This window comes from Hyperolius riggenbachi, chromosome 4 (assembly GCF_040937935.1).
Source record: "Hyperolius riggenbachi isolate aHypRig1 chromosome 4, aHypRig1.pri, whole genome shotgun sequence".
In the NCBI taxonomy this organism is placed as follows: Eukaryota; Metazoa; Chordata; class Amphibia; order Anura; family Hyperoliidae; genus Hyperolius; species Hyperolius riggenbachi.
Window position 1 is genome coordinate 295,798,959 of NC_090649.1, and position 17,658 is coordinate 295,816,616.

General features: G+C 46.1%; 1 protein-coding gene across 2 annotated transcripts in view; it reads right to left on the reverse strand.

Annotated features, from left to right (window-relative positions):
- The window catches only part of LOC137503872 (ethylmalonyl-CoA decarboxylase-like), a 52,021-nt gene extending 43,259 nt beyond the window's left edge, over window positions 1-8,762 (reverse strand). For both annotated transcript variants that reach the window (XM_068231485.1, XM_068231483.1), the window contains exon 1: window positions 8,363-8,762. In XM_068231485.1, the coding sequence (XP_068087586.1) occupies window positions 8,363-8,582 (220 nt within the window). In that variant the 5' untranslated portion in view covers window positions 8,583-8,762. The remainder of the gene's footprint in view (window positions 1-8,362) is intronic.
- Window positions 8,763-17,658: the final 8,896 nt, after the last annotated feature.

Sequence of the window (17,658 nt, forward strand, 5' to 3'; positions counted from 1 at the left end):
ATCAAAGTCTGTTATGTTTTTTATAATGTTTTCTATGAGTTGCAAGTTTACAGGGTCACAATTGGAGATGATGCTGATGTACAAAGACATGGGTGACCCTAGTGATTGGCTCAGTTTTGCAGTACTATTGTACTTAGTGGGTAATATAGTTCATGCATATGCTTTTGAAGCTATGAAATCATAATGAGGTTCCATTGTCTGGCTTTGTCTGCTAACCTGTCTGTTTCAGAATCACGGAGTGGAGAGCTCTTTGGCTATTTTCCCAGCATCTGTGGCAGATAAAGTGCTGTGTGCCTCACAAACTGAGTGTGGGAGCATCATGAGTCCATCCTGGCTTGGTAAGTGGCATGCTTGAGTGCTGCCAGAGTGTGACGTGGTACTGTCAGTGCGGGCCGAGTAAGTGGAGAGGCAGGTGTAACTTGCCATAGAAGTCTAAATCTCAGCAACCGCGCAAAACCACTGTGAACCAGTATGAGCTGGGAGAGGTACTCGGCAGCAGAAGCCACACAGAGCTGGAGTGTGACCACCCAGAGTGGTGAGTGATCAGAGAGCTGAGACTGTGAGCTGGGCAGATAATTGCAGATGTGTGCATTCTAGGCGTGGCCTGATATTGGAGTAGTAGTGGACAGAGCATGTGCTAGTTAGTGTTGGGCGAACAGTGTTCGCCACTGTTCGGGTTCTGCAGAACATCACCCTGTTCGGGTGATGTTCGAGTTCGGCCGAACACCTGACGGTGCTCGGCCAAACCGTTCGGCCATATGGCCGAACTAAGAGCGCATGGCCGAACGTTCCCCGAACGTTCGGCTAGCGCTGTGATTGGCCGAACGGGTCACGTGGTTCGGACCCGAACGCGCTCTGATTGGCCGAACGGTCACGTGGTTCGGGTAAATAAATACCCGAACCACGTCATATCTCCGCCATTTGTCTGTGGGTTTAGCTTTGGGTAGGCAGGCAGGGTAGTTCGCGCTCCAGCCACGCTAGCCAGGGTCCCCCCTGTCATTGTGTCACTGCTGGGAACAGTAGTACACCGCTTGCTCAGCCACACTATATAGCATTCTGTTTACTGCCACTCTGTGTACCTCGCTCAGCCACACTATATAGCATTCTGTTTACTGCCACTCTGTGTCTGCTGGGAATAGTAGTACACCGCTTGCTCAGCCACACTATATAGCATTCTGTTTACTGCCACTCTGTGTACCTCGCTCAGCCACACTATATAGCATTCTGTTTACTGCCACTCTGTGTCTGCTGGGAATAGTGGTACACCGCTCGCTCAGCCACACTATATAGCATTCTGTTCACTGTTCTGTGTCTGCTTGGAATAGTGGTACACCGCTCGCTCAGCCACACTATATAGCATTTTGTTTACTGTTCTGTGTCTGCTGGGAATAGTGGTACACCGCTCGCTCAGCCACACTATATAGCATTCTGTTTACTGTTCTGTGTCTGCTGGGAATAGTGGTACACCGCTCGCTCAGCCACACTATATAGCATTCTGTTCACTGTTCTGTGTCTGCTGGGAATAGTGGTACACCGCTCGCTCAGCCACACTATATAGCATTCTGTTCACTGTTCTGTGTCTGCTGGGAATAGTGGTACACCGCTCGCTCAGCCACACTATATAGCATTCTGTTTACTGTTCTGTGTCTGCTGGGAATAGTGGTACACCGCTCGCTCATCCACACTATATAGCATTCTGTTCACTGTTCTGTGTCTGCTGGGAATAGTGGTACACCGCTCGCTCAGCCACACTATATAGCATTCTGTTCACTGTTCTGTGTCTGCTGGGAATAGTGGTACACCGCTCGCTCAGCCACACTATATAGCATTCTGTTCACTGTTCTGTGTCTGCTGGGAATAGTGGTACACCGCTCGCTCAGCCACACTATATAGCATTCTGTTTACTGTTCTGTGTCTGCTGGGAATAGTGGTACACCGCTCGCTCAGCCACACTATATAGCATTCTGTTTACTGTTCTGTGTCTGCTGGGAATAGTGGTACACCGCTCGCTCATCCACACTATATAGCATTCTGTTCACTGTTCTGTGTCTGCTGGGAATAGTGGTACACCGCTCGCTCAGCCACACTATATAGCATTCTGTTCACTGTTCTGTGTCTGCTGGGAATAGTGGTACACCGCTCGCTCAGCCACACTATATAGCATTCTGTTTACTGTTCTGTGTCTGCTGGGAATAGTGGTACACCGCTCGCTCAGCCACACTATATAGCATTCTGTTTACTGTTCTGTGTCTGCTGGGAATAGTGGTACACCGCTCGCTCAGCCACACTATATAGCATTCTGTTTACTGTTCTGTGTCTGCTGGGAACAGTAGTACACCGCTCGCTCAGCCAGAGTATATAGCATTGTGTTTACTGCCACTCTGTGTACACCGCTCAGCCAGACTATATACCATTGTTTACTGACACTCTGTGTACACCGCTCAGCCAGACTATATACCATTGTTTACTGACACTCTGTGTACACCGCTCAGCCAGACTATATACCATTGTTTACTGCCACTCTGATTCTGCTGGGAACAGTAGTACACCGCTCGCTCAGCCAGACTATATAGCATTGTGTTTACTGCCACTCTGTGTACACCGCTCAGCCAGACTATATACCATTGTTTACTGACACTCTGTGTACACCGCTCAGCCAGACTATATACCATTGTTTACTGAAACTCTGTGTACACCGCTCAGCCAGACTATATACCATTGTTTACTGCCACTCTGATTCTGCTGGGAACAGTAGTACACCGCTCGCTCAGCCAGACTATATACCATTGTTTACTGACACTATATAGCAGACTATATAGCATTGTGTGTACACCGCTCAGCCAGACTATATACCATTGTTTACTGACACTCTGTGTACACCGCTCAGCCAGACTATATACCATTGTTTACTGCCACTCTGATTCTGCTGGGAACAGTAGTACACCGCTCGCTCAGCCAGACTATATAGCATTGTGTTTACTGCCACTCTGTGTACACCGCTCAGCCACACTATATAGCATTGCGTACTCTGCCAGTCAGTGTGTATATTGCTGGGATCAGTAATACTCCACTCACCGTCAACCACTATATGAGCTCAACATGAGTTCCCCAGAGACCTCCGCTGTGAGCAGCACTCCCAACAACAGCAACAGCCAACGCCCCACGCAAGCTATAACATCCACCCCAGCAGCCAGTGGTCAGCAGCAGCCCTCCCCGGAGGAGAACGTTGTGTCCATCAGTCCGTCGCCAGAGCGATTAATGAGGGCTGCCATTGAGGAGATGATGGGGCCTGATGTGGAGGAGGAGGTCTGGCTCAGGCCAGCATCCCAAGTTAATGTTGAGGACGATGAGGGGTCTGTGTCTGGGGATGTTGGGGTGGCAGAGGTGGTGGGTGGGTCAGACTCAGGAGAAGAGTTGTATGATGAGGATGATGATCGGGACCATCTGTATGTGCCTCAGAGTCCGACCCCGGAAAACATGTTGTATCGTGTGTTTAGGTACTAAAATCTGCGTTCCCTCCCAGTAGTGTTGGGCGAACAGTGTTTGCCACTGTTCGGGTTCTGCAGAACATCACCCTGTTCGGGGTGACTATATAGCAGACTATATAGCATTGTGTTTAATGCCACTCTGTGTACACGGCTCAGCCACACTATATAGCATTGTGTTTACTTCCACTCTGTGTCTGCTGGGAACAGTAGTACACCGCTCACCCGCCACTGTATAGCATTGTGCTCTGTGTCACTGCTGACAATAGTGGTACACCGCTCACCCACCACTGTATAGCATTTCTGTACTGCCACTGTACTGCTGCCAGTCAGCGTGTACTTTAAGGATAAGTGAAATGAGGAAGAAATCCGGTGAAAGAGGGAGGGGCAAGGGAAGAGGTGTTTCCCCTGACGGTTCACGTACAGGCCACAGGGGAGCACCCAAGAAAACCCACTCAATACTGCCCATGTTGTCCAGGACAACAACCCTCACAGATCCAAAAGAACAGGACCAGATAATTACTTGGATGACCTCTCAAGCGTCCAGCAGTGGGTTAAGCAGCACCAGCACATCACGCACGAGGTCCGAGTCCTCAGCCAGTTAAAGTCTGGGCTTTCTTTGAAGACTGCACTGAGGATGTTACCATGGCGATTTGCAAGGTGTGCAAGACCCGCCTGAGCAGGGGGAAAAGTATTAACAACCTCTCCACCACCAGCATGAGCCGCCACATTCTATCCAAACATCCCACTCTGTGGGCAAACGCGGCAGGACAGGGTACCACCAGCAACACTGCCTCCCTTGGGTTCACCAGACTCACCACCAGACCCGCCTCAGCAGCAGCAGTAGCCCAGCCATTGCGTGGTTCACAACATTCACAAACATCAGACGATGCTGACACTGTCACTTTCCGGACTAGTGCTCTTGAGGTCTCCCAGTGTTCATCAAACACAACAACCAACAGCCCTTCGGTGTGCAGCGCTACGGTTGAGTTGTCTGTCTCTGAGATGTTTGAGCACAAGAGGAAATTGCCAGCAAATGACCCCCGGGCCGTGGCAGTAACAGCCAGCCAGCATAGCCAAGCTTCTGGCCTGCGAAATGCTGCCATATCGAGTGGTGGAGACAAACAGCTTCAAGGGCATGATGTCAGTGGCCATCCCACGTTACGTGGTTCCCAGCCGCTACCACTTTGCGCGCTCTGCAGTGCCTGAGTTGCATGAGCACGTGGTCAGCTAAATAACCCGAAGCTTGAAGAATGCCGTTGCCTGCAAGGTTCACCTCACCACTGACACCTGGACGAGTGCGTTCGGCCAGGGTCGATACATCTCCCTTACCGCGCACTGGGTGAACCTTGTGGAGCCTGGCAGCGATTCCTCACCTGCTACGGCGCGGGTGTTGCCCACGCCGCAAACAGCTGGATAACAACAGCAGCACCTACCTCTCTGACTCCTTCTCCTCCAACGCATCTCAAAGCTGTACCTCATCCGGAAATGCTAACCCAGCACCAGCAGCAGTAGGATCGTGGAAGCAGTGCAGCACAGCTGTTGGCATGCGTCAGCAAGCGTTGCTGAAGCTGATCTGCCTTGGGGATAAGCAGCACACAGGGGAGGAAATTTGGAGGGGAATAAAGGAACAGACGGATTTGTGGCTGGCACCGCTGGACCTGAAACCGGGCATGAAGCTAGACACCTGGCACGAACTGGCAATGTACGCAATAGAGGTGCTGGCTTGCCCGGCAGCCAGCGTTATGTCGGAACGCTGTTTCAGTGCTGCCGGAGGCATCATCACAGATCGGCGTATCCGCCTCTCCACAGAAAATGCAGACCGTCTGACTCAAATTAAAATGAATCAATCCTGGATTGGAAACGACTACGCAACACTCCTGGACCCCAACCAAGTAACATGACCGATGAACATCTGGGATGGTTTAGCGTTTCCGGTCCCTGTTTATTGAACCTCTCATCTGTATTACATTTATGACTGCATGGCGGCAAAAAGCATTGCTGCTATATCCGCACGCTTTTTGTCCTCATGCAAGGCCTGGGTTGTTGTGTCTCACAAAGCGTGGCCTTCTCCTCCTGCGCCTCCTCCTGTTCCATCACGTGTGCTGCTGCTGCTGCTGCTGCTGCTGGGTTACCGTTGCCGGTCCCTGTTTATGGAACCTCTTATCTTTATTACATTTATGACTACATGGCGGTACAAAGCATGCTATCCGCACGCTTTTTGTCCTCATGCAAGGCCTGGGTTGTTGTGTCTCACAAAGCGTGGCCTTCTCCTCCTGCGCCTCCTCCTGTTCCATCACGTGTGCTGCTGCTGCTGCTGCTGCTGCTGGGTTAGCGTTGCCGCGTGGTCCCTGTTTATTGAACCTCTTATCTTTATTACATTTATGACTACATGGCGGTACAAAGCATGCTATCCGCACGCTTTTTGTCTTCATGCAAGGCCTGGGTTGTTGTGTCTCACAAAGCGTGGCCTTCTCCTCCTGCGCCTCCTCCTGTTCCATCACGTGTGCTGCTGCTGGGTTAGCGTTGCCGCGTGGTCCCTGTTTATTGAACCACTTATCTTTATTACATTTACGACTGCATGGTGGTACAAAGCATGCTATCCGCACGCTTCTTGTCCTCATGCAAGGCCTGGGTTGTTGTGTCTCAAAGCGTGGCCTTCTCCTCCTGCGCCACCCTCCTCCTGTTCCATCACGTGTGCTGCTGCTGGGTTAGCATTACCGGTCCCTTTTCCTGGAACCTCTTATATGTATTACATTTATGACTGCATGCCGACAAAAAGCATGTTACCTGTGCAAAGAAAACAGACATTTCCCGCATTTAAAAGACAGTTTTCCCTTTGAAACTTTAAAATCGATTTTCTCAAAAACTATAAGCTCTTTTTGCTAAAAAATTTTTTCCTCTTGTACCCACTCCCAAGGTGCACATACCCTGTAAATTTGGGGTATGTAGCATGTAAGGAGGCTTTACAAACCACAAAAGTTCGGGTCCCCATTGACTTCCATTATGTTCGGAGTTCGGGTCGAACACCCGAACATCGCGGCCATGTTCGGCCCGAACCCGAACATCTAGATGTTCGCCCAACACTAGTGCTAGTCACTAAATTGATACTCTTGGGAAATTCGATGGGTCCCATGCAGTGTCTTGATATATCACTGTCATTTTCAATCAGAAGTCTTATCAAAGCTGCTTAAAGTAAATAATGGGGTAGGACTTGTGATTCTGTGAACTGTGTTTTGTGTTCTGTTATTTTGCGCAAATGTAGTTTAACCAAGAATCCAGTGTGCTGGAACCTTGAGCCGGATGTGCTATCTGCAGACGTCTTGATAACTTCTGGGACTGTGCAAGAGACTGAATGCATCCACACTGGAGTCATTATGAACTTTTACATCTGCAATTTGGAAAATATTTGCATAAAAGGAGAACTTTATGGACTGTTTTTGTGGGAAACTTACATTGATGGACTCTTTATATGGACATTGGAATCCAATCTAATCCCATTCATGGATCTATGGACTGTTACATTTTGGTGAAGGTTCTCTCATAAATTTCGATCACCTTCAAGTGGGGGATTGTAAGAATTGGACGGTTTGAAAATCCATTCTTAGAGCACATGTTTCAGACAAAGGACGTCGCTTCCTGCTTAACTGACCTTAGGCGGGGATAAAGTTTGAATCTCCTGAGGGGCATCCTTTCAGCCAATGACACTGAGCCTCCTCCTCAAAGGGATGTGATGTAGGGTGAGGGGGTGGAGTCAAGGGGTATATTGTCTTTGACCATGTGCTGTGAGGGGGTCTTTTGCTGGAATCTGCGGGGGTGAGAAGTGGCTTCTTGGATCTGCTGGTGGGGCTGTGGTAAGATGTAAATGGGTCTGTGTAATGTGGGCTGTAAGGAGGAGATTTAGTGGGAAGCTGCACTAATGTATGCAATAATGAAGCTGCAATAATATATGTATATATTAATGTATACATTGTGGGCATTGTTTCCTAAGCTTTATGTGTTCATATTGGTTGGATTTCTCTGTACATGCGGTTTTCTGTAGTTCATCGGTATCTGTACCTGTTTCGCAAATACCACTTGCAATATAAACTTTATTTATACTGTTGTTGATGTGTATTTCTTTGCCAAACGACCACCTAGAACTTACGAGAAATCGGTATTGTTGTCTTTATTAATATCTCATTGTTGATGCAATATTTTCAGCAATATCGTATTTCTTACAGGCTGCATGAAATAGTTTTTTTTTTTATTTAAAAAAAACCCTCCCGCAGCCACCCTGGCGATTTAATCAGAACGCCAGGGTGGTTAACTAACAAGGACACTACTCGCTTACATGCACAATTTTTACAGAGGTATGTTTTTAAGGATATTTTATAATAACAATGCTATAATGACATGTCCAATGCAATCTACGGAGAAACTCTGAACAAGGGGTTTGTGCAGTGGATGGCGACAGTGCACTCGCGGTCACCATCCACAGCAAGAACACAAAGTAGCGTAAACCCAGCCCTACTGAAAGCAGCAGAGAGGATAGACCGGAGAGAATGGAGACTCAGTACCCCACAGCCGCAACTGAGAGAAGAATCCTGGAAAGTGAAGAGGAAGAGAACCAGAAGCCAGAAGTAGCCTTACTAGGGAGGCAAGTATGTGCCTTCCTTTTATTGGTGATTTATTTTTTTTATAATGCCCAGAGAAACACTTTCATTAAAAATGTTCCACATTAAAGTGTGAAGATATGTTGTTCACCATTCTGTAAAAAACCTTAACAATTCCTTATCTGAATTGAATACAAAATGAACATGGCAATTCTGACCAAAAAAGTACATTACTTCACACTCATTATTAAAAATGACAGTGAGACTTATGAGCAACCATACCTGTCAATGCATTCCGTTTTTCTGGATTATGTATGCATAACTCTGCAATTCCATTGTCTCTTTTCCAAAGTTTCACTGATCCTCCTTTGAGCTGAGCAAGTTTCCTCTTGATCTCTTCTTCACAAAAACCATGGCTGCTGTTATAGAGAGACAGTGATCTTTGGAGACTCAGCCTTGATGCTGCTCTTTTCAATGTGCATCGCCATATGGAAATTGCCATGATTGCAAATAGAGGAAAAAAATAAAAAGCAGTCTGGAAGTGTTTGTTGCAGCAATATATGCCTATACTAAAGCCATGTAAAGAAAAGTCTAATATAAACAGGATATGTTTCTTTGCTTGTCATGCTGAAAGTTTGCCTGCTTTGGGATGCTGCTGGAACCTGTTTTCCCTACTGCAGGGAAAGGTTGCAGGGAGACTCTGTGTGATTCAGAGAAACACTTGCTGGAAGCCTTCCCACCCTTGGCACGTCATTAGCCTTGCCTTTGCTTGGCTCTGCTCTGCCAAATGGAGACAGGTCCTGAGAGGAGAACAGCACAGAGTGGAAATGCAGTTACCAGCAGTAGGAAGAGGAGAATCTTACAGGTACAGGAGGAAGGATTTCTAATTTGCCATAGAGCATAGGTGGAGGGTTAAAGTGCCTATTAATAGTACAATTGTCTTTTCGGGAGAATTCCAATTGGTCTAACCAAAGGACCAATGAACAGCTCCGATGTTAGATCAAAAATGCTTTATGCCAGGTCTCCCTAAACTTTAGTATTGTGGCAGTGTAAAGAACCCCAGCAAAAGCATCTTTGAATTTGCCACAGGGATTTCCTGTTGGAATCATTACACTGAGCAATGGGCACTCTGATAAGGGAAAAATCTGAAGTACAGTGGGAAGCTGCAAGTAGCGGCTGTGCGGGGTGATGTGGGGGGAGTGGCAGTGTCTGGTATCCCAGCAAGGGGGTGGTAGTGTTGGAAATCCCAGTACAGGAGCAACAGGTAGTGGTGGCAGTATGCGCAGCAGAAGCATATACATTATACATTACCTGCTCATGGCAATCATGTCTCCTGCCCTTCCTGGTTAGTTAGCAAGTGCCATGCAGCCAGCCAATCACTATGCGGCTTCAGTCCCTCATGGTGATCGGCTGGTTGCACGACACTTGCTAACTAAACAGAGAGTGGATATGTGATAGCCGGGAGCAGGTAAAATATAATAATGCATACGCTGCACTATAGTTACGCTACTTCCCCCCCTTTCCCCCATTACCTATTCAAAGTCATTGGGAGTCAATAATTTAAAAAAGAATCCAGATACTGCGGCGACAGCCCCTCCCGGCCGCGGGTGACTTTGGGAAGTCTTCAGGAGCTGAGAGTACTCCTGAAGACAGGCGGCTCCATACTGCACACGTGCAGGTGCGCAAGAGTGGAAGTCGTCGGGAGAACTCGGGTTCCCGAAGACTTCGAAAGCCTTCCTTCGGCGGAGATAGCAGCATTTGTCCGAATTTGTCAAATGCTGCTATGGGGGATTCTGCACTGGAACGGGCACTGGTAGAGGAGAGGGGAGGCTCATTAGGACTCAGAGCCTTCCCTCTCCTTAGGTATCTGGCTTTTTTTTTTTTTTTTGATTACCTCCAGATTTTAGGGTCTAAAAGGGATGCATTTTTTAGCATGCTTGTAGACCCTAAAATCAGGAAAATAAATCACATCACAGGGAGATCTGTGGCAACCCAGCATTTACTCACCTCCCTGGGATCCAATACTGCAGTTCTCCCTCCATGCTCCGGTTGGCATTGTAACCCTATAGTGAGATTGCCATCTGTCATCATGACGACAGACAGCAATCTCACCAAAGGGATGCAGAGCCTTGGAAGACAGGGAGAGTGGTTGCTGGTGTCTGGATTTCGGGGGGAGGTGAGTTGAAACGCCTGCTGTGCATGAGGCTCTGGCACTGGGAGAGGAGAGGGGAGGCTCATTAGGACTCAGAGCCTTCCCTCTCCTTAGGTATCTGGCTTTTTTTTTTTTTTGATTACCTCCAGATTTTAGGGTCTAAAAGGGATGCATTTTTTAGCATGCTTGTAGACCCTAAAATCAGGAAAATAAATCACATCACAGGGAGATCTGTGGCAACCCAGCATTTACTCAACTCCCTGGGATCCAATACTGCAGTTCTCCCTCCATCCTCCGGTTGGCATTGTAACCCTATAGTGAGATTGCCATCTGTCATCATGACGACAGACAGCAATCTCACCAAAGGGATGCAGAGCCTTGGAAGACAGGGAGAGTGGTTGCTGGTGTCTGGATTTCGGGGGGAGGTGAGTTGAAACGCCTGCTGTGCATGAGGCTCTGCACAAGCCTCCCGACAGCTACCCCAAGTCAGGCTTGAGATTACTGCTCATGGTTGCTTTTTTCCACCCTGATGCTAACTCATTGATGCTGCCAGGGAGGTTAATAAGTACTGGCCTGTCTAGTCGGGTGAAATCCTCTTGAGAATCCTAGCCAGTAAAGTGAAAAATGTAGAACATATTAATAGAAACATTTTTTAGCCATATTTAGTTGGAATCAGCAGTGTAACAGTATCTGGCTCCAGTAGTTGCAGTGTTGGTCACCCTAATACATAGCACCTAAGCTATTATTTTCAATTTTTATAATGCTCCTGACGAGTCATTGGATGACAGCTGGTGGGGCAAAGCCACACTCACTAAGCCAGCACAAGGAGAAGACAAGCGGGACTCTGTAATCTACCCGGCGGGGAGATGGTGATACAGAAAGCTCTATATATGTGATTTTACATGTACAGGCATCATTGATTTTAAATGTTTATTAAATAAGAGGTTCTACACATGATAGCCCTCTCTGAGTTTATGTGCAGAACTTGTGTACTGAGAAGCCCAGGTGGCAGACATTGGATTACTAAAGGGGCCCATACACTTACATGATTTCCCGCCGACATACAGCAGATTCGATCACTGTGATCGAATCTGCTGTGAAATCATTGCGCAAACGCTGACCGAACGATCGATTTCCGTCCGAAATCGTTCGTTCCAGTCAATCTGTCCACGCGGAAGATTTCGCTCGATCGCCGGCGGGTCGGGAGTGCGTCAATATCGGCGTTCGAATGTCCGACGACCGACACTAGCGGCCATACATTACCTGTTCCGCCGGCGCGTGTCCCCGCTGTCCTTTCTCCGTGCTGGGCTCCGGCTGGCTTCACTTATTTCCTGTCCCGACAGGAAGTTTAAACAGTAGAGCGCCCTCTACTGTTTAAACTACCGCCAACAGGAAGTAAAGTGAAGCTGGAGTCCTGGGGCCCAGATCGGAGAAGAGACAGCGGAAACCGGGGAACTTGCGCCGGCCGGATCAGGTAATGTACGCGGGGGGGGGGGGGGGGGGCGGCGGCAGCTCCACAGACTGTGAATCAGTTTCATAGTGAAATCGATTCAAAATCTGTTTGCAGTGTAGGCAGCCAATAGATCCCTCTTTGATCAGATTCGATCACAGAGGGATCTATCTGCTGGTCTATCTCGTGGCAATCAACCAGTGTATGGCAGCCTTTAGAGTCATTTTGGTGAGCAGAGAAAACAAGGAGGTGAGTGCCTGTGCCTGCAGATGGTGGAACTTCCTATAAATTTTGCCCTCTCACTGGAAAGCAAGTGTCTGTCACAAAAGGGTTTTTATTTAAAGGTGTGTTTCCCATTGGAAAGTACATCTGATATAGAAGACTTTATGAGGACTGTGAACTTGAGCGCTACCGTATACAACATTGGTAGAAAGAAAAGGAGTGGGGTAATCTAAGGACAGTGCGCTCCACTGTTGGTAAACATATATAGCACAGGCTTATTCAGCAAAGGTCATAGGATAAACTGAAGCAAAGCTGTACTTGTCTCTTGTGTTAGTAATTTTTATAATGTAACAAGGTAAATGAAGGAACGCTTAAGCTGTAGTAGTAATTATGTCAATTATGTCCTAACACACCCTTGTGAATTGCAACACTGGAAAAATAAGCCATTTTAAAACAGATTAAATAATTACAGGATTAATATTTTAAAAGGAGAACCCAAACCTGCATCTAGAATCTTTGCTAACATACAGTACATGACAAGGATTTTTATCTGTACCGTACTAATAACATAACAAATCCCATCTCTACTTCCACATAAGAGATTCAGGAAACTATGTATAATACAATCTTTTTCAATCGTCATATTGGCCTCAATTCACTAAGCTTTATCGAACGTTTGATAATTTACCTCGTGAGTAAAATCTAATTTTGAATTCACTAAGGTGTTATAGATTTATCGAATGTTATCGATAATATGTTCAATAAATGTATAACAGTGACATATAGTAAATTAATGAAGACTTGTTAAAAGGCCTGCCCGTTACACAAGTGCTAGGCCTCGGTGACAACCCCTGGCCCTGCGAATCACACACAGGGTCGCGACCCATGAGATTGAACGGCCGCAAGACACTTGCATAAACGCTCATGCACACGGCCGCGAAACCCCGTCCCTCTGCACCTATCCCCCTCCGCTGTCTGAAGTCTGTCAGTGTGCCGCGCAAGGCACAACACAGGGACACAGAAGGACGTAGTGACAGGCATTTCATTATTTAGGATACCCACTTTTACAGTAATTTTTCTGGTTTTAGCATCAGAAACACTTTCTATATCTATATATTGCAGTATATTGGTATGAAGACCTGCTCTTCAGCAATGTCACAGCTATGTGGAATTCTCCACCCAGAGTATTCTGGGAGACCAGGTTTTATATTCACTGGCTTCTGAACTCTCGGTAAATAAACATTCTACAGATATCCCCTAACAGGACTAAAGATGTTGCCGCCTGTGACAAATTTCATAAAATAAATTAGAGAGAGGAAATATTTTTAAATAAGCAAACAATGACTAAATAATTTATAAAATGTAAATTGTAAAAAAAAATGCAGTTGTATTCATTAAGTTATTTTCACTACAGTGCCTCTTTTATTTCATGTTTTTGTAAGTGTTATACATGTAAAGCTTTTAAGTATGGTATCCCTGAGTGGTCCGAAGAAACTATTGATATTGTATATGACTGGTTATTAACATTTTATTTGAACATTTAGATTAACTAGCAATAATATTAAAGGTATGTTGCTTTTTTATAGTCTACTGGAACTACCAGTAGATGGTATAGATACACCTTTATCTTTCTCCAAGACCACTTAGAGTGACATTTTAATCTATGTAAATATTGTGGATAGATGTTGCACTTGGGATGTAGATACATTTTGGTTATCCATTTCAAAGACTGTAAAACAGGACAGTTTTGCATAAATTTGAAAATTCAACTAGCCAGTTAAATCAGCAACCAAGAGGGAGGATTTGAAAAGTCTTTTTAACCACTTGAGGACCCACCCTTTACCCCCCCTTAACGACCAGCGCTGTTGTAGCTGATCTGTGCTGGGTGGGCTCTGCAGCCCCCAGCACAGATCAGCGTGCAGGCAGAGCGACCAGATCGCCCCCCTTTTTTCCCCACTAGGGGGATGATGTGCTGGGGGGGTCTGATCGCTCCTGCCTGCGGGTGTTGCGGGGGGGGGGGGGCACCTCAAAGCCCCCCTCCGCGGCGAAATCCTCCCCCTCCCTCTCCTACCTGGCCCCCCCTGGAGATCCGGGCTGCACAGGACGCTATCCGTCCTGTGCAGCCAGTGACGGGACGTCCCGTCACATGGCGGTGATCCCCGGCCGCTGATTGGCCGGGGATCGCCGATCTGCCTTACGGCGCTGCTGCGCAGCAGCGCCATACAAATGTAAACAAAGCGGATTATTTCCGCTTGTGTTTACATTTAGCCTGCGAGCCGCCATCGGCGGCCCGCAGGCTATTCACGGAGCCCCCCGCCGTGATTTGACGGGAAGCAGCCGCTCGCACGAGCGGCTGCTTCCTGATTAATTAGCCTGCAGCTGGCGACGCAGTACTGCGTCGCTGGTCCTGCAGCTGCCACTTTGCCGACGCGCGTTATGAGTGCGCGGTCGGCAAGTGGTTAATTAGGCTACGGTAATTGTTACCACTTCTTTGCCCTGAGCAAATTGGAGTTGCCTTCATCCATGAAATGTATTTGAAGGCAGGAGTGTAGATCTAAACCCACTTCAATATTGAGCTTCTACCTAATCCAACTGGTAGATGCTGCAATTTCAGGGCTCTACACCCAAAGGAAATCGCAGAGCCACTAGGGTCAGTGATTCATACCAGACCACTGTACTGACCCATATATTGTATGCCTTCACCCTGGCATATCCATATGTGAAAGAGTTATTTCACTGGTATACTACCCCTAATACAGGGTATGAATAGTATTCTATGTTTCCCAAATCTTTGGTAAGATCTCAGCAGGTAGGTGAATGCAGTTTTTTTCTGTTTCCCTGAAGAAGCCATTCCAGTACAGTTGAACTACAAGAAGCACGTGCTCCAATGACACCTGAATTCAGTTAGCACCCCTAAGTCTGTACTGCTCCTGGTACTTGTACTGTTTTCTGTCCTGTGCCTTAACCAAGGGGACCCTGCATGGCCCTGATACAATCATTGGTGATCAGGCAGATATATCTGATGGTACATTAAAGTGATGGTTTCTTGCACACAGTGTACGAACTCTGATGATGTGATGATCCCTGGGATTCGGGTAATTAAAGTTGGAAAAAAAAACCAATTACCCGAGTTCCAATAATAAAAAACTAAAGTTGAAAAAAAAAAACAGTTTTTTATTATTGGAACTCGGGTAATTGGTTTTTGCAATCTTTAACACCTAGTCACACGGACTCTGCCTTCATGTATGTACAATTCAAACAGGAACCCTACTGAGACAAGTTCCCTCATGACTATACATACAAGGTTTAAAATGGATGTGTGAAAGTGGCCATACACAAATCCACAGTCTCCAAGAAACAGTAGTATTTTTCTTGAATATATCAAGCCAGCAAATGTTGATCTGTGTTGAATACCAAATAAAAAAAAAAAAATCAAAACATTCATACATATAACCACTAAATTAGATGTCAGTCATACTGTGCAACCAAAAGCTCCTACATGTTTCTTTCCCTCAAGTGGGGACTTCTTAGGGAGTGCAAATAAACATCACAATCACAATCCCATATTCCTGTAGACACAAAACGCTCCAGTACTGTATATTCCTGCAATGTTTTTGGAACTTAACATTCACACTGGTTTGCGTCACAATTTCAGTTAATCTCGGGCAACCTTGCACTGGAAATTGGCTTTTTAAACAGCTTATCAGGGTCGGATTTGCTGCAATAAGTGACTCATTTGCATAAAGAAATGATCTACTAAGTCTGCTGTAGAAAAACTGAAATTGTCTGGGCAAAGTCCAGACTGAACAAGTTTGGGATGAATTAGAACATAAATGTGAGTCTAGACTTATGGTTCATAATTGGTGCTTTCTTGACTACTGTAATGTTCGAGTTTGTAAGGGAAAAAACCCTCATAGTCATGTTCCACAGTCTTCTGTATAGTTTTCCTAGAAGAGTACAGGTTGTTATAGCAAAAAAGGGAAGAACAACTCCATATGATAATAAATGTCATACACATGGTTAAGATATTGATGTGTTTACATACTTTTGGCCATGCCATGTATAATGTGTGCTTGTGTGTAACTGGTACATGTACACTTTAATGCTGTGAAGGGTGGGAGCTGGAGGCAGCACAGCCACTAACAGGAAGTAGTAATAAAGGTGGCTGTCCACTAGCAGAAAATAACCATTGATGTGCTTGATCTATACTCCTCCTTCAGAATACATATAAACTGCAATATGCCCTGGATTAGTGCCAGAAATCTGGCACACTGCTGATTAGCATAACAAAGGAGGTTTGAATGGCATACAAATTACATGCTAGGTGCAGTTTATGTTCTAATTAAACCATACTTTTTTCACAGCTGGACTACATTAACTGGTGCAACTCTTCTGGATTTTCACTTGCTAAAAACTCTTCATAATTCTAGTAAGGATTTGTTATACTGGCTCAGTGAGTTTGGGGGCTGCGTGAAGCTGGCCCCCCTAAAATCAGCACTAATAAAAATTCCATGATTGGTTAGTACTACATTTGTGCCCATTTGTGCTGCACAAATTAAGATTTGTGCTGCTTTAATTTTGAAGATAATAGCACTTATTATTTCTAAAACAATACCATCACCCTTGACCCGTACAACAACCTACAGACATGAAACTGGTATGGTGGGTAGTGCTGTGCATGTGCTCATTTGTGCTGCAAAAATCATCTATCTTTTATAGTTTTTGAGATATTCACATTTTTATAATGGTCAAAAGTTCACTCAGGCTCACGCAGCCTTTGCAATGTTTTAGGGGGGCTGAGCTTCAAACGTAGCACTAACCAAACTTGATGGAATTTTCATTTGTGCCGATTGTTGGGGGGGCCAGCTTCACAGAGCTGAGTTGGGGCCAATGAGGTGTATCTAGCCTGGTCATAATTTGGGCATCCTTTATAGACTTATTTCGAGAAAAAAATTCCTGTCTATATCAATTTGTTATTGGTCCAGGCAAAACTAATTAATCTTGGCTACAATATTCCAATTTAGAAGACTAGGAGAGGCAAAAGGTACTTTGCCTTGAGCACCAAAATGACCAGAAAGCTCCCCACCTTTAGTAAATTGCACCAATAAATACAATTTCAGTATCTGAAAGGTCCTTGCAGGTTACCACCAAAGCAATTTATTTGGGCGTGACTCAGCATCACCATAGACCGCAATGCAAATTTGTGGCTATGGTGTGCCAAGGGGTTACTTTGGATGTGAACGCTTGGCTATGAAATGTAGCCAAACCCATATAGCGGCGGGATAGTGTAGCCTCTGTCCTCCTCCATCCCTCCGTTGCAGCGCTTAAAGCAGCCCAAACACCAGGGGGATAAATAGTTACCTACAAAAATCCAGCGCAGGAGCGGCTTTCCGTTCGGGCTCAGATGGAAATAGCGGAGCCCTTCCGGGTCTGCTCTACTGCACAGGAGCAGACGACTCGGCTATTTCCGCCTGAGCCCGAACGCAAAGCCGTGCCTGCACTGGAGCCATGGAAGGTAAATACAGGGGGTTGCAAAAGTATTCGGCCCCCTTGAAGTTTTCCACATTTTGTCACATTACTGCCACAAACATGAATCAATTTTATTGGAATTCCACATGAAAGACCAACACAAAGTGGTGTACACATGAGAAGTGGAACGAAAATCATACATGATTCCAGACATCTTTTACAAATAAATAACTGAAAAGTGGGGTGTGCGTAATTATTCAGCCCCCTTTGATCTGAGTGCAGTCA